The following is a 26,408-nucleotide window of genomic DNA, read 5'->3' on the forward strand; positions in this document are numbered from 1 at the left end:
TTTTCTAGACAGTCACACTATGGAAAAGGTTACAGCAATAACTGGAGCTATGGTTCTCTTTGCAAACAGCCTTCCTTGGTTGGTTTTTTATTCATGAGGTTCATGAAAAACTGGGTGCTGATGGAATAAGGAAGGGAGGATTGTGAATGAATCTGAGACGATCCAAGATGGAGACCTAGACAAGGAGAGAGGTGGGGAAGCGCTTCCTCTTTCATTCTCTTGGGGTGTCTGCCCCTTGATAAATTTAATTTCTTTCACATTTTTACACTAATTTCTACATGGACTTTTCATCTTGGTGCATTCTTCTCCTTGATTTTTCCCCTTCTAAATGAGGAAAAGTCTCCCTTCTAAGGGCTGATTCTAGGTTTTTAACAGCAAGTCCAAAGCTTGTACCAAGGCTTTCTTACAACTTAAACATATTTAATAATAGGATGATGAGTATTTATTCCTTCCTCCTTTGGACCCAGAGCTCTGGAAAATGTTGCTAGAGGGTCAATCTGCATTTGTTAATACTACCTACAGGGTGGTATTACACTTCTGGCTATAGCCCATCAAAGCCAAGACCTCCCCTACAGTTGTCGAAGGCCCAGTGGACAAGTTGATAGCCCCAGTGTGATGATCCAGCAATTGGTGTCAGGAAGACTTGGGTCACTTAACCTCTCTGGGCATTGGTTTATTTATCTGTAAAAGGAGATCGTTATATTCGATAACCACAAAGGTTAAAGCTATGATCTTTGGCCTTCCCAAGATAGTCACAAGATATATGGAACAGATACTGTCATTTGTCCCAAGCTAACGCATTCTAGGCTAGAGAAGAGATATTTCACAAAATGCTGCTGCCTCCACCTTGTCCTCATGCCAGGTTACTGTGAACTAAGAATACTTAGACATAGTATTGGCTAGAAGCACAATTCTCCCTGAAAAGACAGTCAATGAAGAGAAACATTTCCCACCATTATTTTTTGTGATTAGCCCACAGTAAAAAGCAAGCACATTAGTGCTTGAAACAGCTTCCCACTGAGGAGAGGTTCAGAAGCGTTCATTTGTTATCTGGAAAAGTTCTATGTTGCTTTTCTCTTGGAATTTTCTCTCATCATGGCTCATAAAACTAAGATGCGCTGATTAGCACATGCCTTGAATTTGGTCCAGGGCAGTATGAAAATAATAGCTGTGTGAATAACAGACAGCTGAATATAAACACAAATAAATAAGTTAAATAACTTTAATTAAAGGAAAAACATTTTTCCTGGTAGCTTTTGCAAAAAAAAACCAACTAATTTTACATATAATACACATAAATTATTAGAATTGCCACTTACAGTTTTTGAAAAATATATTTAACAAAACATTTCTAAATTTACAATATCTGGGGTAAATTATTTTCGATAAGATTTTCAGACTAAGCCCTAAATGTCACACAGATCCTTGTGTCAACAGGAAGGAAACTGAGGCAGGGTCTATGTGATTGATCGGGCTGGTCTTGCCTGAGGATGATGGACTCCAATCAATCCTGCTCAACCTACTCCTTTGACTGGCATTTGAGCGCATAATAACAGCTGGTCAAAAGCTGACACTCTCCAAAGAGTGTCTTGACATAGACTCCTTGACATAGCCCGAGTCAAAAAGACAGAGAAAACTGGAAGAAATGGTGCTGCCTTACTGGATTATAGTGATGTAATCCAGAAGGCTAGGAAGCTGCATGTCTAGCAAGCAGACAAGCTCCCTCCCAGAAGAGACAGACAGCCCTTAGGGGAACCCCTGACCAAGGTAGGCAAACCAAGAATGCTGAGCCCCACATCTGTTACACAAAACCAAACCAATGTAGAAACAACCCAATAACATCCCAGAATGACTCACAAGGAAAACTGACAACCCCTAGGGATGGAGAGACATTCACAAGCTCCTTCCAGAACACTTGGGCTCCAACATTTCAAACACAGGGAAGAGCTGAAAGTCAGGGTCACTCTAGGCACAGAGTGCAGGGTGCAAAAATCATAGCAGAGCCTTTCAGACTTCATAAATCTTTTCTTGCAGGTAGCTGAATAATGAATCCAAGCCTTTGGAAGAACTCCATAGCTGCCTTAGCATCTGACATTCTTTCTCATTCACATCCTCGAGGACTGATTTCAGGAAGCTCCGAACGAGGCATTTAGATTCTTCTAACACCTGGATGGGAAAACATGGAGTTAGACTGGCCAGCCCATCTCCAGCTGCTGTCAGTCAGGGAGATGTTCTCCGGTCAGCCAGCAGGCTGAAACATACAGCCGATGATGACAGGCACAAAGGTGTATTGCTGGTGACAGGGCCTTCTCTTGACTATCTCCTGCTTATCTTTTCTTAGGCTCTGCTTGAGACAGGTCCCTTTCAAAGCTCTTTTCAACAGATAAAAGGGCACGATCCCACAGAATCAAATACTCAGACTATCAGGGCCAAAAGGTATGCGTGTGTGCGTGTGTGTGTGCGCGCGCGTGCGTGTGTGCTTGATGGATTCCTCTGGTAATCTGGTGAAGCCTGTGGACCGCTTTTTAGAGTATTGGTTTAGATTCATAAAATAAAATACAGAGAATTACAAAAAACAAAACAAAACAAAACCCAATCATGTTGAAATAGCTCTCTCGCTCTCTTTCAAAAATGCATTTAAAAATATATAATATATTGAAATATATTCATATTTCTAATATATTTCAATATTCAAATATTTAATGTCAACTACTATGTTAATTATAATTCCATATTGTGTATAATTATTACACTTACATATTTGTATATTCAGAAAATAGAAAGTTCTCAGACTCTAGGTTTAGAATCCCTGATCTAGACTGACCTTTTCATTTTACAGAAGAGGAAACTAAGTCCCAGAGAAGTTAAGGGACATACAATTAATAGCAGAGCTGTGGCTCAAACTCAGGTCTTCTGACTCCAAATAAATTATTTTTTATAAATCTCCTGTTTGAGTGAAGTTCAGATAGGCCAGCAACCTCATTCCTTTATTTTGAATGGAATATGAATTCCAGGAAAGAGAAAGAATGTTGCTCCCCTAGGCCACTGCAGACTTAGATTATTCAGAAATTTAACAAATCCTGTGCCAGACCTCTGGTGCCAAGGATGGGGCCTCACATGGAGTCAACATTTAATGAATATTTCCCAAGTTGTCATGGTGCTGAAGGTTTTTGTGGAAGATGGTTTTCGTTTTTTTTCCCCTGAAAAGCCCTTCTTAGATCAACCCAGTGCTTTATGATAGCTTTTCTGGGTGCCCGTAAATATATGTGATAAGTTATCTTGAGGCTACCAGATTCCTTCTCTCTGACCTCAGACTGCATAGGTCTTCCTGCTTAACTCTGAGACGCTCTCCTTCCCCTCAGCTGTACTTTCCCAATCCCTCCTTTCTTCTGACTGCTGGTTTCATAATGTCCACAGGATTTAGAGCTATGGCAGCCTTTAGAGTTCATCTAGCTCAGAGTTTCTTAACCTAAAGTCTGTGAACTTTAAAAAAATTGATAACTGTATTTCAGTGTACTGGTTTTCTTCATAATTCTGTGTATTTCATTTCATGCCTTAAAAAATGTGATTCTGAAAAGGGATCCATAGCCTTTCCCAGACTGATAGATAGCCCAAGGAGTCTAGGACACATGAAAAAGTGAAGTCCAAACCCTTTGTTTTAAGAATGAAAGGAATGATGGATTTGAAGTTAAAGGAAACCTGGTTTTAAATCTGTCCTCTGACCTTGGATGGGTATATTAGTTCAACCTCCATGAGTCTTGGGCAGAGGTGATTTTTTTTTTTCTCTGTATGTTCCAACACTTAGCACCATTCCTGGGACATAGTATGTGCTGAATAAAAGCTCAGGGATTTATTGTTAAATGTAGATAATACCTATCATGGGAAATAGATGAAATGATATGTTTGTAAGCCCTGAAGCACTGTATAAATATCAACTATGATTAATTATTATTTTGCAATTCAAAGCATGGTGGAATGAATATTGGGCCTAGAGAACTTCCTTGCTTCCTTCCCTTCCTCCCTCCCTTCCTTCCTCCCTCCCTTCCTCCTTTCCTCCCTCCTTCCTTCCTTCCAGTGAAGTGATTTACCTGGCTAATAAGAAGGTAATTTGAATTTGAATTCCAGTGATATTTCTATTGCCCCAAAGGCTTCTCCCTTAAGTATAACTTGTCTTGCCTCTGTGATCCCACCAGAGTAGAGTAGGGGTTGGTCAGGTAAAAGTCTGGTTTAAGGGGAACACATTATTACCAGGATGGATGCCAAAAAAGAAGATGTATCCAGAGAGTCTTGGGTTTGAATCCTATCTCAAATACTTGCTAGCTATTCTGGGTAAGTCACTTAAACCACTCTGGACCTCAATTTCTACATGTGCAAAATAAGAGAGTGGGATTTGATAATCCAACAATCCAGGCAATTCTTGCAGGTAAGTCCAAGTGCTCACCATCTGAGCAGCTACAAAAGGTTTTAACTTAATGCTCAGCAAGAGATGCCCTGAATGGCCCTACCAGTTCCAGAGGAGTGATTGAAGGATTGAAGCACTATTCAAGAACCAAATTGTTCCTTCCTAGGAAAAAGACCAGGGCAGCTAGGTGGTGCAGTGGATAGAATACCAGGCTTGGAATCAGGAAGACTCATCTCTGAGCTCAAATATGGCCTCAGACACTTACTAGCCGTGTGGCCCTGGGCAAGTCACTTTACCCTGTTTGCCTCAGTTTCCTTATCTGTAAAATGAGCTGGAGAAGAAAATGGCAGACTGCTGCAGTATCTTTGCCAAGAAAACCCCAAATGGGGGGGGTGGGGCAGAGTCCAGATGGCGGAGGAGAAGCAGGACCTCCCCTCTGCTCCGGCTTCCACCTTCTCCAATCTATGTAAAAAGGGACTCTAAACAAACTTTGGAGCTGTAGAACCCACAAAATGACACAGAGAAACCAACCTCCCACTGAGGACAGGCTGGCAGGAATCGGCCAGGGCAGTGCTCTGGGAGCCAAGCCCAGCTCCACACCAAGGCTTTAGCCCCAGGGCGGGCCTGACCAGCCAGCAGCTGGAGGGACTCCAGATCAGCAGCAGCTGTGGCCATTTCCAGATTAATCAACACATAGATGGGAAGGACAAAGTGAGGGGTCAGAGCAGTCTGGACTTTGGGACCCATTAAGTAGGAGTCCGTGGCTTTAGCCCCCGGGGCGAGAAGCCACTGAGCCAGCACAGCCAGCCAGTGCCACGTGGCAGCCTCAGCTCCTGGCCTGCAGAGTATAGGGGGAACAAGCACCAGTCTGAGGGGTAATCGCTCTTGCTTTAACCTGCTTGGATCTGAATTACGGTTTAGGGTGGAGGTCCTGGGTGGGGTGTGTGTCCAGCTTGCCAGAGCATGTGGAGACATCAGACAGGGCACTCATCTAATGCCTCTGGCAGCTGAGAAAACCCCAGCATTTGGGACGAAAGCTCCCCGGTCTGGTGGCAGAGTCCTACTGTAGCAAAAAGCCTAGGGGGCAAGTGACTGAGGGGTGACATGACTATGGAAAGGAAACAAAGCAGACAGAAGATTCCAACATTAGACTCCTATTTTGGGGACAAAAAGGAGCAAAGCAAAGAACAGGAAGAAGACAGTGAAGCCAGAACTCCTCCAGAAAAAGATTCAAAGGAAAATACAAGCTGGTTACAGGCCATAGAGGACCTTAAGAAGCAGGTAAGAGAAGTGGAGGAAAAATTGGGAAGAGAAATGAGAACAATGCAAGAAAATTATGAAAATGTGAGTCAACAGCCTGACTGAGGAAAATATAACCTTAAAAAATAGACTAACTCAAATGGCAAAAGAGGCTCAAAAAGGCAATGAGGAGAAGAATGTCTTAAAAAGCCAAATTTGCCAGATGGAAAAAGAATCTCAAAAGCTCACTGAAGAGAATCATTGCTTCAGAATCAGATTGGAGCAAATGGAAGCTAATGACTTTATGAGAAATCAAGATGCTGTTAAACAGATCCAAACAAATGAAAGAATAGAAGGCAATGTGAAATACCTCATGGGAAAAACCACTGACCTGGAAAATAGATCCAGGAGAGGTAATTTAAAAATTATTGGACTACCTGAAAGCCATGATCAAAGTAAGAACCTAGAAATCATCCTCCAAGAAGTTCTCAAAGAAAACCGCCCTGATGTTTTAGAACCAGAGGGCAAAATAGAGGTTGAAAGAATCTACCGATCACCTCCTGATAAAGATCCCCAAAAGAAAACTCCTAGGAATATTATAGCCAGGTTCCGGAATTCCCAGATTAAGGAGAGAATATTACAAGCAGCCAGGAAAAAACAATTTGAATATCGTGGAAACACAATCAGGATAACCTAGGGTCTGGCAGCTTCTACACTGAGGGACTGAAGGGCTTGGAATATGATATTCCAGAGGTCAAAGGAGCTGGGATTAAAACTAAGAGTCACCTACCCAGCAAAACTGAGTATCATGTTTCAGGGGAAAATATGGTCATTCAGTGGAATAGAGGACTTTGAAGCATTCTTGATGAAAAAAACCAGCGTTGAACAGAAAATTTCACATTCAGATACAAGAAGCAAGAGAAGCATGAGAAGGTAAACTGGGAAAAGAAATCATAAGAAACTTATCAGAATTGAACTATTAACATTCCTACATGGAAAAACAATTATTTTATTATAATTGTAACTTATTAAACCATTCTCAGTAGTTGAAGGGAATGGAAATATACATATATGTATACATATGTCTATATATGAGGGTACATGGGCATATGAATACATATGTGAATGTATGTATATATTTTACAGGTATACATAGATAGAGGGCACAGGACCAATTTAACAGGAAGGGATGATACTTAAATGGTGAAATTAAGAGGTGAGAGAGGAATATAATGAGAGGAGATGGGAGAGACAGAATGGGGTAAACTATCTTATATAGAAGCAGCAAGGGAAAATGGTTACAATGGAGGGGAAGGATAGGAAGGGAAAAGGGAATGGGTCAACCTTATTCCCACTGAATTTGGCTCAGGGAGGGAATGAAATACACACTAAATAGGGTATCTCCCCCTCCAGGAGAGTAGAGGGGAAGGGGATGAGAGGGGGGATGATAGAAGGGAGAGAAGGCTGGGGGGGAGGGAAGTTGGAAGCAATCACTTTTGAAAAGGGACGGGATCAAAGTAGAGAATAGAACAAGTGGGAGGTGGGATAGGAGGGAGGGAAATATAGTCAGTATATGTACTATGTTATTGTTTTGCATTAGTCACACATGTACAACCTATATTGAACTGCTTATCTTCCCAGTAAGGGTGGGTGACAAGGGAGGAAGGGAATGAATCTGGAATTCAAGATTTTAAAATCAAATATATATACTATTATTAATACTATTTTACATGTAATTGGGAAATAAGATATACAGGCGCTGGGGCATAGAGATCCATTGGAAAAGTTGAAAGGGGTTTGGGAGAAAATATGGGAGAGAGCAGATTGGAGGAGGGGATATCCTGTGGGACTGCTATTTTGGGGTGGGGAGTAGGGGAAAAACGGGGAGAAAATTTGTAACTCAAAATCTGGTGGAAATGAATGATGTAAGTCAGAAGTTAATAAAACATTTGAAAAAAATAAAAAACAAAAAACAAAAACAAAAAAAAGGAAACCCCAAATGGGGTCATAATGAGTCAGACACAACTGAAAAATGACTGGATAACAACCAAAAGGAAAAAGATCAGCAGATTTATCTCTACATTTCATTTCTTAGGCTCTTATGTATCTTGGTGGCTACGTGACTGACTTTCTCTTTCTTACTGCTTAAACAGGATATTACTGACTGGGCTCTGAGTGACTTCTGAGAGATACAATCTATACTTAATTACAAGCTGGTACTTGAATGAATCTCTCCCCAACAAGGTTTAGGAGTCAAATGGGGACATTAGACTCTGCCAAGAACCCATACAACAGGATGATTTTGATACAGAGGGAAGGGCTACCCACTCCTGCCTGGCTTCCTCCTAAGTCCTGTTGTTATGGCTTTTGGTGATGTGGCCTTTAGTACATTCAACTTCTCTTAATGTGATTCCCTACCTGCATTAACAAAAGCAGGGGGCCCAGGAAAAGGAAATATGTTGATCCCATAGTCCTTTGCTCCAGACCGGCCATAACTGGAAAAATGTATTTAGTTCTTGGGTCCTATTTAGAAATACATTGACTAAATGGAGAGTATTCATACATGGGTAAGCAATATGGGGAGAGAACTGGAGACTGGGCCATAAGAAAGTTCATCAAAGGAGCTGAAGATATTAACTTAAGAGAAGAAAAGACTGGAGGTTCATGCTATCAGTCTTCCTTTAGAAGATAGATTAAACTTTTCTTGGTTCCCAAGGATAAATCCAGGACCAATGGATCAAAGCTTATGGGGTCTATAGCCTTTCTCTGTATCATAGAGGGAGCAGATTTGGGCTCAAAATAAAGAAACCCTTTCTAACACTTAGAGCAATTCTAAAGTAGAATGGATTGCCTTGGTGGGATAGTGAATAAACCCATCACTAGAGGTCTTCAATAGGAGGCTGGATGACCACCTATTAGAGAGATTATATTAAGTTTGCATAATTTGAATAAGCAATGGGTTGAGTATAGTGGTTGGGACACCCACCCCAATCAGTTTAGAGGTGAACTGAATGAAATCAGTTGAGTTCTTTCCATTTCCAAGTACACGACAAATTTAAAGAAAAAAGATGAGTTTCTGAAAAACAAAACAAAACACTGGAATTGCAGTCAGAAGACCCAGGGTCTAGTCTTGATTTTGCCTATGACTTTGGCTATGGCATTTCACATCTCTGGGTCTTAATTCCTCTCTCTTTAAAGTGAAGGTGTCGGATTAAATGGTCTTTAAGATCTATCCCATTTCTAGAATTCTATTTTCCACCACCAGATGTGGCATTCTGGGATCTAGATGTTATAGGAATTCTTTGAGTTCTGACATCTTTTGGATTATATTCTAAGGTTCTTCCCAGATCTGACATTCCATATTCAATGTTTTAAGGTTCCTCCTAGTTCTGATTATTTTCTAGGACATTTTTTTCTTTAAGATCCTTTCTAGCTTAGGTATTTTATATTCTATGTCCTAATGGCCGTTTTAGCACTGAAATTCTATGCTATATATTCCAAGGGCAACACCAGCTCTAACATTCTATTATTTATATTGTGTTACTCTCAGCTCTACTGTGTTCTAAAGGGTCTTCTAGATCTAAGGTCCTAAGAACAGTACATGCAACTTTCCATCCATTGTTCCTAAGCTAATTTGATGTCCTTTGCTCTTTATTCCCTTCAAATTCATATACATATTTTGAAATAAAGCTTTGAAAACCTTGTCTGGAAAGTCTGATTGTCTTCTGATCTTTGGGACAGACTATTCAATCAACCAAAAAGGGATGGAAAGAGCAAGGGAAGTCACTCCTTCAAAAAGTGGGGTGGGAAGCCTCACAATGTGCCAAAGGCAGATAGGCAGATTCACTCTGGGTCCTGAGGATTTCTCCTGCAGAAGGAAGGGCCAGTACTTACTACGGCACTGCAGGCCGCCATTTCTTTGACACGCAACATGACTTCTTGGCTGAAGGTAGTTGGCCAGAAGACTTGGGACACAAGCCCTCGGCTGCAAGCTTCCTGAGCTGTGAGTTTTCTTCCACAGAACAACATCTCATTGGCCTGCAAAGACCAAAGACAAAGACATCGTGAGGGATCCAGATATCTCAAAGTGCATGGGGTCTCATCCATCCCTGATCATGCAGGATCCCCTCTGCAACACTCCAAACAAGTGATCACAATACACACACACATATACTCACACACACGCACACATGCCCAGTAAATGGCCGTCAAGATTCAAACCCAGGTCATTTGACTACCAAACTATCTCCCTTCTGAAGCGCTTCTGAGATGAGACAACTCCTCTATCTCAACTATAGGCACTAAATATAGCATTTGCCTGAATATGCCTGTTAGAGACAGGTGGAAAGTATGAAAGTGGGTCATAGATTGTTAGGTCTTAAAGGGACTTAGAGAATGGTGCAGGTTTGGAAGTGGAGGGAATATTGTATTTAGAACTGGAGGACCCAGACTCAAATCTTGGCTGTGCTGCTTAGAAGATAAATTCAATTCATTTGCAATTTAACAACCATTTGTTAAGCATATATTCTGGACAAGACACCGCACTAGGTGCCAGGGAGATAAAAACAAAAAACCCACATTCCTAATGCATGAGTCCCTTACATTGTATTAGGGAGGAATAACATGTCGACAGAACCTTGATACAAAAAAAATTCAGGCCAGGAAACACTAACTGGGGAAATAAGGAATTTTTCTTTTCTTTTCTTGTCTTTAGGAAGTAGCACTGCACTGAGCCTTCAAGGAAGCAGGGGAATCTGAGAGCAAAGATGAATGGGGAGCGCGTTCCAGGCCTAGGGAATGGGCTATGAAAGGCCCAGTAGTGGGGGATGGAATTGAATGAATGGAAATAAGCAAGTAGGTCAGTTGGGCTGGTATAGAGAATGGATGAAGGGGGATCATGTGCAGCAAGCCCGTAGAGGTAGACTGGAGGGATTTAAAGACGAGAGTATTTTATATTTTGTCACAGAAGTAACAAGAAACCACTGGAGCTCTTTGGTTTGATCCATGCTTTAGGAACCACATTTGTCAGCTAATTAGAGGCACAGAAAGGGGAGAACCTGGAGGAATGGAAGCCGATCAGGAGCCTAGGAATTAGGTAGTGATTGCATGGACTAGACTAGAGTGTGACTATAAGTGGGCTGGTGTAAGCTCAAACCAGCTCAGGAGAGGCAATTGTTAAATTGTTAGGGTGAGAATTTACATCCCAGAAATCTGCAAGCACCACAAATCAGGCCTTGATTTATTGTGTTGATTGTCTAGACTTAAGAAAGCGATGGAGAAAATGTTAATGATGCTGATTAAATTTAAAAGTATGTCATGAGCACATTTTTAAAAATTTCCTCTGGAAAACAGGGAATATTTACATAAATATTTACAAGCACACTCCACGTGAGCAGAGAGAAGAGAATGGATACAAGAAATATTTGTGGAAGTAGGATAGACAAGACTTGGCAAATGATTGGATATCAGGGTAGGGAGAGAGAGAACAGTGAAGAATCAAAGATGACTGACTCCAAGGTTGTAAACCTGGGTGAGTGAAAGGGTGGTGGTGACCTCATCAGAAATAAGAAAGTCCATAAAGGTGGGGGAAGGGGAGATAATTAGCTCTGTTTTGGACAGGTTGAGTTTGAGGTGCATATGGGACATTCAGATGGAAATACCCAGCAGTAACGGATCTAGGACTGGGACAAAAGACATAGATGAGGTCTGGCTTTAGAGATCTGGACATAAACTTCAGATCTGACAACTGAATGGATGGGAACAGATGAGATCAACAAGAGAACAGGTACAGAGACAAGTGTAGAATGCCCAGGACAGAGCCTTGGGCTACATCTATACAAGAGATTGACAAGAAGGACTTAGAAAGGAAGGAAGAGAACTGAGAGAGAGCATTATCCCCAAAACACAAGGGAATGAAAGTATCCAGGAGGAGGAAGGGGTTGGTCAACAACATCAAACATGGAAGAGAAGTCAAAAAGGACCAAAGGATGATGAGATCAGAGGGTCACAGACTTGGAGATGGATGGGACCTCTGGCACCATACAATCTGACCATGTCATGGTATAGGCAAGGAAAGTGAGATCAAGAAGTTATAGCAAGAGGGCGGCTAGGTGGGGCAGTGAATAGAGCACCAGTCCTGAAGTCAGGAGGACCTGAGTTCAAATCCAGCCTCATACACTTGACCTTTAATTAGCTGTGTAACCTTGAGTAAGTCACTTAACCCCAATTGCCTTGCCTCCCCCCCTCCAAAAAAAAAAAAAGAGAGAGAGAAGCTATAGCAAGATATATAGGTGCATACACATAGATAAATATATATATATATATCTCATATACATCATCACATATATATTAAGCTATGGATATATGTGTGTATGCTCATATATGTGTATATTATATAAAACATATGTAGATCAAGATCTACATATGTGAGATCAAGAATTCACAAATTTGTATATCTGTATGTATCAATTTATCCCTATATACATAGCCATAGTCTAATATACATATACATAGGCTATGGCATAAATGGTATATGTTAATGCATATATCTAGATCTATTATCTATGAGACCAAGAAGTCATGGCCCAATATGAATATGTACATAATATGTATTATATATAACATGTGTGTATGAAGTAAGTGCCCACAATCTTGCTATTATCTACATTCTCTAAGTCTAGATAGTCACTTTAAGCCTAATATTGCAATCCATATAAATTCTATTAATAGTGAAGGCATTCAACTAAACACATCACTCCTGATGGAGAGTAGGCCTGATCATTATGTTGGCAGAAACCTATTACCTAATGTTTCTTTATATGGGACAAGTTCTCAGCTGCTACAAATGAACTCTGTTGAGGACAAAATATGGAAATCAGCCATTCCTTTTTGCTCTGGTTCTGGACTTTGGTCTCATGAGGCACTGAAACACAATCTCAGATAGTCTCCTGAGGGGAAAAGACTGAGAGATGATGGGGAGGTGAGGAAGCTGGGACAATGAATGCAGATGACTTTCCCTAGGCTTTGGCTATGAAAAGAAGAAGAGATATAGGACAATCGCCTGAGGGGATGACAGTTCCAAGTGAAAGTTTTTTAATGATGAGTGAAGATCTGGGCACATTTGTAGGTAGTAAGAAAAGAAGCCAATAGAAAAAAAAATATGACATCCTGAATTTGAGTGAGATGATTGAAAGGGCAAACTATAATAAGAGGTGGAAGGAGATGGGATCACATGGAATATAAAGAGGTTTGCCTTACTTAACAAGGAGAAAGTCTACCTAAGAAAAGAATGTGGTGTGATTATACTTAAATGCTTTTTTGTGGTTAAAGTTACTAAAATGTTAGGCCAGAGAAATGGTGAAACTCCATTTCACCTAGATTTAAGTGAAGCATTTGATAAAGTATCTCAAGATATTCTTATGGAATACATGTGGCTGAGTGACTTGGTGATTAGGAGGATTCGCTACCGCTTCAATGGCTGGATCCAAGGGTCAACACCCTGCTTGTTCTTCCTCCTGTCAAGTTACCTTTATACACTTTTATATGTATATATGTCAACTCCCTTGATAGGATGTTAACTCTTTGAGGAAGAGAAGCAAGGTATGAAATTGGGGAGAGGAGGGAGTTTTATGATCGATATCTTCTATTTTCTGTCTTCTGTTGAAAGGGAGATGGGAAGGAAGATAAGTCTGTGGGGCCTTAAAAGACAGTCAATAACGGATAAGTAAAAAGATTATTATGCAGCAGTGAGGGCTCAGTTGAAATTACATAACACATATTCGTAGTAGAACTGGTCAGAATAGCTATGTAAGTTCCTCCAGTGGTATTCAACAGTACACAATTACAGGGAATGCAGGCTTAGAAAAGGATGGATAATATTAAGGTAAGGGGACAAGGGAGTCTAGGGTATGGTTTAAGATTGAACTGGAGATAGACAACTCTAGAGTCAATATTGGAAAAGGGGGAAAGTGAAACCAGATTACAGGCAATAGATTGGGAATGCAGAAATATGTAATGACCAGAGGTCACCGAGAATAAAGAATTAAGAGGAATAAGGCAGAGGGAGAGATAGAAGGATAAGAAGTTATAAGAGGAATTTCAGAGTTTAAGTTCATGGAGATCTCTCACTCCCATTCTGGCTTCATGACTTGCCAGTAGGATCTAATCTGCTTGAATCTCATCCCTTCAAAACAGAAGTAATAATAAAGTCTGTCAACTATAGGCCAGGGAACTTGACTTTGGTTCCCAGATTCTAGAATGTATTGTTAAAAGTCTCCCTACCTCAAAGCCTCTTCCTTCTCTAATCTCCAATCTCCCTTCTCCCCTCTGACCACATCACACCCCTACTCAATAAACTCTTACTAGCTCCCAGTTACCACCAGGATTAAATATAAATCCCTTTGAAGCTCTTCCTTGCCTAGCCCCAAACTTCCTAACTAGCATTATTACACAATGGTAGTTACTCCCATGCAAGCACTCAGAGGTCTCTGTGCCCTTAAATAGCCCAGGGCTGGAATGCATATTCTCCTCCCCTCTGCTTCTTACATTTCCCAGCTTCCTTCCTGGGCTCAAGCACAGCCCTGCTAGTCCCACCCCCTATGAAATTACCTTTATATACTTTTGTATGTAATGTGTCATCTCCCCTGACAGGATGCTAACTCCTTAAGGAAGAGGACTATTTAGTTGTTGGACCCCCATGCAAACAGTGGGCACTTAGTAAATGCTTCTTGATTGACTGATTTTTTAGTAAACACCTAGAAAAGGAAGTAGTGGTCACAAGGGCCAGCAGGGTTTCATCATGAATAAGTTATACTGGGTTATCCTTTTTACTCAGAAGCACCTAGGTGGTGTAGTACATAGTGTGCTGGGCCTTGAGTCAGGAAGACCCAAGTTCAAATCTGACTTCAGATACTTATGGGCTTTTAGTCATTTAACATCTGCCTGACTCGGTTTCCTCAACTTTAAAACGGGGATCATAGTAGCGCCTACCTCATGTTGTGAGAATCAAATGAGATAGCGGTTGCATGATGCCTTACACTTAGTGTCTACTTAAATCTATTTTGTCGTCAAGGTTACTAAACTGGTAGGGCAGAGAAATGCTGAAGTTCCATTTCACTTAGATTTAAATGAAACAATTGATAAAGTATCCCAAGTTATTCTCGTGGAAAACATGGGACTGGGTGGCTGTGTAATTAGGTGGCTTTACAACTAGGTTTCAAAGGCTTCATCCAGGAGTCAGTGTCACCTTAGTAGGTCATCTCTTGTGTAGTAGCCCAAAGAAACATCTCGGCTTGATGTTGTTTCACATTTTTATCAATAGTGTGGAGAGAGGCCTTTTCAAATCTGCAGGGGACACAAGACTGGGAGGGATAGCTAACACCCTCAAGGACAGACCCAGGGTTGAAAAAAAGCTTTTGACAGCCTAGCGAGCACATCAGGCTGAGGCAAATGAGAGAAAACTGATTAATGATAATGGACTGAGGAAATTAATTTCACGAGTACAAAACTAGGGAAGACATAAGGGAGGGAGGAAACGTCATTTGCATATCTCTTACTACGTACCAGACCATGGGCTAAGTGCTTTACAAATATTATCTTATTTGATACTCAGAACCACCCTGGGATAATGATGATGATGATGACAGCTAACATATATATATACATATATATGTGTGTGTGTGTGTGTATATATATATATATAGCTCCTACTATGTTTATGTAAGAGGGGCAGAGAAGCATGCCCCACTGCCATTAAAGGAATAGTCTCCACTGTACTCTGGCTAGACCTGGTCAGACCACGTCTGAAATTGTCCTCAATTCTGGACTTCTTATTTAAGGAGAACCATTGATAAACTGAGGCAGCTAGGTTGTACAGTGGATAGAGTACTGGGTCAGGAAGACCAGAGTTCAGATACATCCTCAGACACTTACTGGCTGTGTGACCCTGGGCAAGTCACTTAACCCTGTTTGCCTCGTTTCCTTGTCTATAAAATGAGCTGGAGAAGGAAATGGCAAACCACTGTGGTATCTTTGCCAAGAAAATCCCACATGGGGTCATGAAGAGTTGGATGAGACTGAAAAATGACTAAATAGCAACAACAAAATTGATAAATTGGAGTGTCTAGAGAGGACAGCTGGTAGGATGAAAGATGTTGAATTCATTTCAAATGAGGATTACTGGAAGGAGCTGGGGATGTTTAGCCCTGAGAAGAGAAGATTTAGTGGAAGACATGATGGCTGTCTGCAAGCCTCTCAAGAGCTGTCCCTGGGATTAGGGATTCAGTTTGTTTCATTTGGCCCTGATGGGCCCAACAGGGAGCAGTGAATGCAAGTGGCAAAGAGATAAATTTAGGTCTGACTGGTGTAAAGGAAAACTTACTGATCCTATAAACCAGGAGTTTTGGGTTTTTTTCTTTTGCTTTTGGGAGGGCAATTGGGGTTAAGTGACTTGCCCAAGGTCACATGGATGTTTTTTGTGTTAAGTGTCTGAGGCCAGATCCGAACCCAGGTCCTCCTGACTCCAGGGCCAATGCTCTATTCACTGTGCCACCTAGCCTCCCCTAGGCCAGGAGTTCTTAATCTTTTGGTGTGACATAGGCCCTTTTGGTAGCCTGGCAGAGCCTGTGGACCCTTTCTTGGAATACTGCTTTTAAATAACTGAAGTAAATGCCAAATTTTAGTTAGAAGTTAGTAAAAATAAAGATGAAGTTTTTCCCCATCCAAGTTTGTGAATGACCCTGAACCTCTCAATGGACCCTGTAAGAAGGACTGCAGATGCCAAGAATTCCTGCTCAAGAAAGTATGCTATGAAGGGTATTTAGATACAGATTGGACGACATGGTCTTTGAGGGGTCTTCCAGCTCCAAACTTTGGTGATGCTCCCCTTTGAACCTGGGATGGTGCCACTGCAAGTCTGTGTCATTGTGGAGAGGAAACTTAACCAATGAGTGTTTTTACACTCTCCCATTCTGGGAAAGGGAAGATAAGGAAGCTCTCTATCCAAGAATGATAATTCCCCATAGTTGTAGCTAAGCCCCCTTTCAAGACCAAGAGACTCTACTGCCACAAGGCCTTCCTAAGGCCTTCAAGGGTACAATGATTTCTCAGTCATCTCATGTTTGCAGTGACCTGCCCCTACCTTGGTAGCAGTGGGGGAGATTCAAGGTCAAAGAGTAGGAAGGGTGGATTATTTGGGCCATATTTCCTGGGTGCTTCTCATCTTCTAGATGGAAAAACAGAAGGCCAGAGAACTCAAATGCCCTTTCCAAAGCTTGGTTGGTTGTCATCCTGTGTTCTCCAAGAGAACCAAAATGATATCTATGAAATGTTGGGGTCAAGGTACAGCATATCTGACTGAGGTTGATTGGACCAATATAAGCTGGGAAGGTTCTACCATAAATCAGGCAACAATAGTCCCTATGAACATTTGGAATGGAGATGTCTCTAAATTTGCACATCTCATGTTTCCTCGTCTACAGTTACCCAGCAAATGGCAGAGTCAGGATCTGATGGGTCCTCTGCCCCCTAATTCAGTGATCTCTCCCACTGTGTATTCCCCAGGTGGGCATTATTTTCCCCAGACTCAGCAACATTCAGCATTCCTCCCACCTAAGTCACAGAGACATCATCTTTCTGTAAAAATGTCAGAGGAGAAGAAGTTCTTTTTAACAAATAAATGAGACCTGCACATGGAACGGTCCATTGGCGATACACCAGGGCACAGCATAATGCAAGTGGGTCCTAAGTGATAGGTAGGAATGGCTAACTGCCTGTCAAGCAGAAAATGTCAGTTTTGCCTCCCCCCCTGCCCAGTGCCCAGGCTCTCCTTTAGCATGAAGGAGCCAGAAAAGGAGGAGCCACAGACTTTAGACCTCATGCAGGGACTCCCTCTTTGACAACCCTGGCCTGAGTAGAAATAAGGCTGTCATAAAGTATCTTAAAACCTCACATGGGAGAGGGTCCAGACTTGTTCTGTCTGGGCCCCAAAGTATAGAGATGGGAGTAAAGGACAAAAGTGCAGAGAAGTCAATTTTAGTCTCAATTTAAAGAAAAACTACAAGAAAACTTAGAACTATTCCAAAAAATCTTTACTAGATGGTTCCAGCATGCCTGGATACATTATTTGTTCATCTCTACCTTATAGAATTTCTATCTTTCTTCAGGTGCTTCCTTCTACATGAGGTCTATTCTGGTTTCCTAAGTTATTGGTACTTTCTCCCACCCAAGATGGAAACAAGAAAGCAGAGGCAGAACAGTAGATAGACTGCCAGGCCTGAACTTAGCCTTGTGTCCCCTGCGGATTTGAAAAGGCCTCTATTCACAATATTGATAAAAATGTGAAACAACACCAAGGCGAGATGGTTCTTTGGGCTACTGCACAAGAGATGACCTTCTAAGGTGACACTGACTCCTGGGTCCAGCCACTGAAACCTAGTTGTGAAGCCAACTAATTACATAGCCACCCAGTCCCATGTTTTCCATGAGAATAACTTGGGATACTTTATTCAATATTTAAATTTAGGAATTTAAATATGACCTCAGACACTTATACACTATGTAACCCTGGGCAAGTGTAATGGTAATGTATTTTTGCTTAATGGGAAGATCTTTCCCATACATTAATAGGCCCATGTGACCTTAAGTAACATGGAAACCTAAGTCACATGAAGCCTGTGGTGGGAGAAGCTTGCTGAATGGGAGCAGAACCCAGAGGAAGTTGGTCAGAGCAGTTAGAGCTGAGGGAGAAAGAGGAAGCAGGCAGCAAACTGTTGAAGTATTTGTTTGTGGGAAGGCCCTACAAGGGGGAAGGCTTGGGGATGGCAGTGCCCCTGCATTGTTTTATATGTATATGTATGTGTGTGTGTGTGTGTGTGTGTGTGTGTATATATGTATATATATATATGTATGTATGTATGTATATATATATTTCTTTGCTACAATGATGGATTTTACTTTCTGGTGTTTTGGTTCTGTCTTCCATGTGGAGAGTCTGTGACGTTTTGTGCTTCAGAATTACACCAACATATTCATAGCCACCACAGGTACTGTGAATATCACACTGGTGCTACAGCAAGTCATTTGACCTCTGTTTCTTCAACTATAAAATGGGGGATTGTAATGGCAGCTACCTCATAGGGTTGTTGTGAGGATAAAATAAGATAATATTTGTAAAGTTTTGCAAAACTTAAACCACTATGTAAGTGTAAGCTAACACAAGTAGGTCCCAAATAATGATGGTATTCTGCAGAGTGGGGGGATTATTCCATTTTTCTCTTTGGGGCTAGGTTATGAGCCTGGTGTTGGTGGCACACTCAGGTTCTTAGACCACGTTCTTATCTATAAGACATATTTACCATGGAGTCACAAGATAGTCACCAGTAACAAGGAATGGAATGAGACTGAGTACCCCATTTCAAAGAGAGGTATAAAGCAGCCCACTCCCCCAAAGAGGGTCTGGAAGGAGGTTGAGGATAGGATGGCTAGCTGAGGTGAGTGTTGGAAGGCCTAGGGACTGCCAAGGAACAGATCAGCCTAGTCTCCATACAGCTTATCAGGAAGAAGGTAAAGGTACTATGTGGTCTGGGAGACTATTTGGGGGTCTGTAAGTGGTAGCACATTAAACCCTGTGTCCTGGATGATGGGTTCTCCTGGCACACCCAGGGGAGACCAGCTAGGGTCTTTTGCACGTACAACTTCATAGCCAGGTAACAATGCAGTCAGTCTCATTTGAACTCTGAATAACAAAAGTTTGGATGTGGTAGTAAATGTCCTTGACTCCAGGTCAGGAGGCCTGGGTCAGAGCCTTCATTGTGACATAGGATCAGCACAAACAGGTAATTCCATTCTCTCTGAACTTTGGCTTCCTGGCTATAAAATTAGGTTAGCATTACTCAAGCTACCTACCTGGCAGGGTCACTGGGAGAACAGCTATTTGTAAATTATAAAACGTTATAGAAAAGGAACTGCCCTATCTGTCACTTTAACATCTGCAAAACACTTCATGCAGGTCTCATCAGTTCCTCACAACAACCTTGGAAGGCAAGTGCTGTGTGTTTTTTTATTCCAATTTTACAGATGGGGAAACTGAGGCTGAGATGCTATGGGACCTGCCAGTGTCACATACCTATTAAGCACATGAGGCAGGATCTGAATTCAGTCTCCCTCCACCCCCCGGCTTCCATGTCCAATTCCAACAGTTGATCAATATTAAACAATCAATAACGAACAGGAAAAAAAACACTCAGGTGATTGCAAAGATCATTAAGACAATTACAACACAGGGAGTCTTACCAGTGCAACACCGAGGATTTGTGGGAAGGTATATGAGGAGCATCCAGCAGGGGTGAGGCGTATGGTTGCATAAGGTGTCTGAAACCAGGCCTTCTCACTGGCCCAGACGATGTCACAGAGGGGCAAGATGGATGCGCCCAGCCCCAGGGCGGGCCCATTAATAGCAACCACAATGGGCTTCTTAAACTGGATAAAGGCTCTCACAAAATCCCTAAAATTAAAAAAAAATTTAAAGAAATGATAATCTTACAGAGATGAGATATGTCTGTGACCGACTTCTAACCTGTGCTAGGTACCCCTGCCACTTAGAATTAATTGGGAATGATGCAGAGTCCTCAGCTTTCTCTGGCCCTCAGGACAGACCAGAAGGAACGATCTGTGGCCTTGTACCATACCTATCTTCCACAGCATTAACGGAACCAGAGTGAGGAAAGCGACAGTCCCACCATTCTCAGTTCTCTCTGAAGTCAGGCCTCATTTCAGGAAAGACAATGATAAGCTGGAACAGGCCCATAGGACAGTTGGGGGTAATGAAAGAACTCAAAACTATGCTATAAAAAGACTGGTCGAATCACCTGGGGATATCTGACTTTCAAGAAAAGACCTCTGGGGGACCTAATAGTTGTCTTCGACCTGTTCTGCTTGGCCTCAGAGGGCAGAACTCTGGATAGGAATCACAGAAAGGCCCATTCTACTTGAAAAATTTCCTAATGGTTAAGACACCCTATCTGCCCCATAGAATGTAAACTCCTCAAGGTCAATAGCTCCATCTTCCTATCTTCCAATGCTTAGTGCAGTACCAAGTACATAATTTGCTCTTGTTTAGTCATGTTTTTTTGGTCTAAAATGCAGATATTTTTTCTTCTGTTGTTTAGTTGTTTCAGTAATGTCTGATTTTTCATGAATTCATTTGGGGTTTTCTTGGCAAAGATACTAGAGTTGTTTGCCATTTTCTTCTCCACCTCATTTTATAGATGAGGAAACTGAGGCAAACAGGGTTAAGTGACTTGCCCAGGGTCACCCAGCTAGTATCTGAAGTCAGATTTTAATTTAGGTCTTCCTGGCTCTGGACCCAACACTCTATCCTCTGTAACACCTACCTGCCCTTAGCACACAATAGGCATTTTATAAATGCTTGTTGACTGGTTTAGCTATCAATTAAATGACATGCCCTGAACCAAAATGGACTTCTTTAATATGTTACTAGCACCCAATTAGTTGAAATATTTGAGCAGAGGCTGGATGATTTTTTATTATAGACCTATGAATTGGATAGAAGCCTAGACTAAATGACCTCCAAAATCCTTTCAATGATAAAATTCTTTGATGACTTAATTTCCAAAGGGATGTTTGTTTGATTTCCCAGTTTCACAGTGTCATTAAAAAGCAATTTGTAGGAACACTTTTTAGCGAGCAAGTGATTATCATTATGTAAATTTCTCAGAAGGAAAAAAAGAAACCATCCACTATTCCTTGGTCATGCTGGGTTTGACTCTATAGACCTGTGTATTAACCAGAGAATCATAGCATGGAAGGACTGGAAAAGACCTTAAAAATTATGCCTAATCTCCCCTCCAGTGCAAGAATACCCTATACCAAACACATGCCAAATCATCTAATATTTACTCAATACCTTTCATTATGACAGTATCTCGCCTGGCATCCCATTCCACAGCTAGATGGGTCTAATCATTAGGTAATTCTTCCTCATACCGAGTCAAATTCTTCATCCTGGCAACTTCTATTTATTACTATAGTTCCACCCTCTGGGGCCAAGCAGAACAAGGCTAATCCCTCTTTTATGCAACAGCTCATCTATTTAAAGAATCCTAAAAAGTAATTTTTTTGGCCAACCATCCCCAATCCCTTCAACAAATTCTCATGCTGTAATGGTCTCTAGTCCATTCACCATCCTCTCCAACTGAATCACATACCTCCCTAAATTGTGTTGCCCACAGCTATAGTGTTTTACGACATGGACCACAATGTGGGGCCTGTAGCTAGTATCTTCAGGTTAGTATATATAGATTTGGATCTGGTAGCACCCCTACACTTACAAACACTGGATGGAGTTGTTTGTGTACATGATTTGGGGACTGATAAAGTAAAGGTACTCAAGGGAGTACACACTGAATGAGATTCTGTCTCATTCTGTCAATAAGACTGTCTACTGTCTAAATTTCCTAGATAAGGGGCAAATAGCAGGCACATTAGGGCACTAAAAAGAGAATGGAAAAAAACAATGGAAATGATGGAACCTGATAGATTGATAAATAGTGAAAAATAGCCATTGAGTAATTTAAGGACATATAAAATCTTTACAAAGCTCAACATTTTCCCCAATCATTCTGTCTCCCTCCCCTTCCCTTATGCAGACAATGGCTCTGCCCTGGGCCAAAGACCTGTGTCTCTTAATGTGACACATATGTGCATACATACATACACAATACACGCATACACACACACGCAAAGCCCGTGGAACCATTTTAAAGAATGGGGATGACACTGGACAGAACAGAAGGGCACAGACTGCAGCCACAAAGATGGGGGCACTCCATCACATCTGAGGGTTGCTGGCATAAGCTCCACTGAGTCACACGGCCACCCCTCATGGACCCTTCGGCTATACACAAATGAGTGTTACTGCCATTGTTAGCAGCCTTTTACTGATGAAAGTCTGTCTTTTCAGTAATATTTCAAACCATTTCAATTCCTTTCAACATCTAGAAACCAACCTGTGGTGTTGACAACCACCACTTGATGCATCATTCCCTTGTGTCCAGAACATCCCACTTTCTTCACTCATTGCAAGCAGTGCATTAAAGCACACGCATATATAGATATATTAAAAATAAGGGTGCTCATAAAGTCAAAGGCAAAGGAAAAAATTCATGATTCTTCATTGGAAGAAATAACTGAGGCTGCACTGATGGCCAGGTATGTCAGGGTCTTCTGGGACACACTTGGCTCATACGCTATGCTCACTTACAGTAATCACTGACCCTGACATTAACTATGACATGTCTTGGCATGCCAGTGACAGACTATACACAGACCTGGCTAATGCCACAGGATTTGTCTTCAATACCATCAGGTGTACCTTTTTCTCTTTAGCCTTTGTCGGACTTCATCCAGTTAGAATTCTGAGGAATTCTGATCTGCCTGGAGATAGGGTTCCTTGGACCAGGGGCTTAGAGCTGGGCAGGAAAGTTTCAAAATCATAAGAAGCATTTTTTGAATAATGAGGCAGTAGGTCTCTGAATCTCAGTTCATGCACAGAGGCTCTGGGAAGGAGGTCCATTCCTGATTTAGCACCATGGCACACATCCTTGACTGACCCTGTAACACTAGAGACCTGGCATTAGGACATGCCCTGTACCTGGAGCACTTTCTAAAACCCTAATGGTTAAACCCTATAAATGAGGCATTTCTACCAATGGACAGATTTCTGAAGTTGATACTTCAAAAATTCAGATGTTATTGATGTGGAAAATATCTCCACCAATGCAAATCGCTACCCCTCCTTCACCTAGAAGATGGTCACTAGGAGGTGTGACCAATAATCTTATCCCCTGGGACATAACTGTCTGCAATGAGCCTCTCCACATCTAGCTAAGCCATTCTTCCAACAGCTGACACATAATCCATCACTGGGCTGCACTTGAAACACATCCAGCTTAGCAGGGCCCGACAGAGCTCATGACCTGCTGGCAAAGACTGTAACAACCCAAGGTTACCTTCACACCATGATAAGGCATCAAAGAAAGACCATAGGACAAGAGGGAAATGCAGCTTTGAGTCAAGACCACTAATGGGCTAGGTCTTAGATCACAGACTTGCAGAATGTCAGAGTTGGAAGGGAATGTAAAGAGTTCATCCAGTCCAATCTCTGTCTCTGTATCATTTCTGGCCATCCCCACACCATGCTGCTTCTGTTCTGGCCATAAGCCCTACCTTCCTCCATTGAGAATCTTGCACTCTGCCCGGGAAATGCTGGGCTCTGTTAGGTGAGTTATTACCTTATCTTGATCAGGACCAAACCTCCACACCAATTCATGGCCATCTCCACCCCAAATTGCTATGTGGACTTCCTCTCTCATCTAGTTGACTTTCATGTGCTATTTTCCCAACTTAGAATGTAAGCTCCTTGAAGGCAGGGATTGTTTTGCTTAATTGAATTTGTATCCTCAGCTATTAGCATACTGCCTGGCACATAGAATTCAATATGTCTATCTGTCTATCTGCCTTTCTGTCTATTTCTCTCCATGTCTCTCCCCTTCTTCCCTCTTATTTTTTTTATCTAATTAGTTCTTATTTCTTTTTTCCTATTCAGCACAGAAGACTGCTAAAACCATGATTCTGTTTCTTCTTGAGGTCAACATCATTAGTATTTTCAATAAAGTGCTCATAAATCATGAAAATCCTGAGCTTCTAGACACATCTATCCATTCCTTCTCTTAAAAGGTCCATTTTTAAAGCTCAGCTTTACCAAAGTAAGAAAGGTATCCCATATATAAACCTGAGCATGCCACAATTAGATGACTTTTTTAACTGACTATTCCCCATTGCCCAAATCCCAAGTCACTACATGTTTTCCTCTTGATCCACCAGAATCAAACCAAGTTTTCTTCTTGACAATAAAATCTCTTATTATAGTAACAAGCAAGAATTTGAGTGGTCTTAGCCTCAGAGGGAGACATTGAGAGAGACGGAGTTAAGCCATGGTGGAAGTTCTTGGTTACAGAAGGAGACTTCTACAGCTTTGCCTATTTTCAAGCCCATTTTGCCATGAGCACCAACACTCACTTGAGGAAGGATAAAGAGATAGCTACATGGTCACAATGCAAAGACCTGAAGAATTATCCAAAGAGAAAAAATAATTCAAAGCCAAGTCAAAATTATGCTCTATTATTAACTAATTAGGCACTGAATTTTGGTGCCAAAACAAGCAGGCCAGCCTAACCAACTCAATCTCTCTGGAAGTGCTTTCTAAATGCAGGCTAGCATCTAACCCAACAAATATATATTAATAGCTAGCATTTATATAGGTCTTCTAAGGTTTACAAAGGGCTTTATAGCTGTTATCTCATTTGATCTTCAATAACTCTGGGAGGGTGGTATTATAATCCCCACTTCAGAGCTGAAGAAACTGAGGCAGACAAGGGTTGAATGATTTCCCCAGGGTAACATAGATAGTACATTTCTGAGGCCAGGGTTAATGTGGGAATCAATATCTGAAAGCAGCAAGGGTGGTCCTCAGATCCGAGAAGCACAATCTATCACCAGGCTCACCTGGAAAACCTTGGTAGCTTATGTGGACCTTCTAGAAATTGTACCCTGTTGAAATAAACTTTGAGAACCTAGGGTCATCTCCATGTCATGATGAAGCAACAGACTAGAACATTAGAGGATTTAAAAAATAGATAACTTTGATATTTATTCCAAATAAATTAGAATCATTCATTCTGATTTCTCCAAGTGTTAAGATAACTATTTCTATTAAAGCAATCTGGAATTATGCCCAAAGAGTTATAAAACTGTGTATACCCTTTGACCCAGAAATACCACTATTAGATCTGTTTCCAAAGATGACCAGGGAAAAAAGAAAAGGACCTATATACTTTAAAATATTTATAGCAGCTCTATTTGTGGTGGCAAAGAGGTAGAAATTGAGGGGATGCCCATCAATTGAGGAATGGCTGACCAATCTGTGGTATATGATTGTAATGGAATAGTATTGTGCTGTAAATGATGAAGTGGTTAGAAAAACATGGAAAGACTTGCATGAAATAATGATAAGTGAAAGAGAAGAAGCAAGAGAAGAACAATTGTATACAGTAACATCAATATTGTTTGAAGAATAATTGTGAATGACCAAGTTGTTCTGAGTAGTACAAATACTCAAATCAACTACAAAGGCTGTATGAAGGAAGATGCTATCCACCTCCAGAGAAAGAACTGATAAAGAGAAGTATGCATAGGATGGTTTTACATATATTTATAAATCTTTGTCAAATGGTGGGTTTTCCTAGTGCAGGTTGGGGAGGGAGGGAGACAGTTCAGAACCTAAAATGTAACAAAAGACATTAAATTCAGTTTTTTTTAAATAAATTAGTTTTATCATAAGTGACCCTAGATATACCACTTTTGGACTCTTAACACCTCTGTCCCTGGTATAGAAAGGGTAGTGAGAAGAAGATGAAGACTAGAGCAGCAGATGGGCCACATAAAGTACACGCTGGAGAAATCCACACTGGAAACAACATAATTTTGAAAACATTGAGAGGCAGATATTCAAGATATGTGAAAGAAGGGAAGATACTGAGTGACTGGGAAAAAAAAGTCCTAGATTACCACCAAAATAACCATGACCAAGAGAATGCCAACAACTTGTTCAGTTTTTCATCTCTAAAAGTTTGCTGAGAGTGAGCTACCCACATATTGAGGATATCCTTAATGAAAACATGAGAAGGGAAAC

General features: G+C 41.3%; 1 protein-coding gene across 2 annotated transcripts in view; it reads right to left on the minus strand.

The window, feature by feature from the left end:
- Positions 1–1,216: 1,216 nt before the first annotated feature.
- CDYL2 (chromodomain Y like 2) overlaps positions 1,217–26,408 on the minus strand; it is a 248,763-nt gene continuing 223,571 nt past the window's right edge. For both annotated transcript variants that reach the window (XM_069085876.1, XM_069085877.1), the window contains 3 exons: positions 19,931–20,141; positions 9,536–9,679; positions 1,217–2,166 (listed from right to left, as the gene is read on the minus strand). In XM_069085876.1, coding sequence (XP_068941977.1) covers positions 2,008–2,166; positions 9,536–9,679; positions 19,931–20,141 — 514 coding nt within the window. In that variant the 3' untranslated portion in view covers positions 1,217–2,007. The remainder of the gene's footprint in view (positions 2,167–9,535; positions 9,680–19,930; positions 20,142–26,408) is intronic.

This window comes from Petaurus breviceps, unplaced genomic scaffold, assembly GCF_028583685.1.
Source record: "Petaurus breviceps papuanus isolate PSGF00001 unplaced genomic scaffold, PetGlider_PUasm1.0 176, whole genome shotgun sequence".
Lineage (NCBI taxonomy): Eukaryota > Metazoa > Chordata > Mammalia > Diprotodontia > Petauridae > Petaurus > Petaurus breviceps.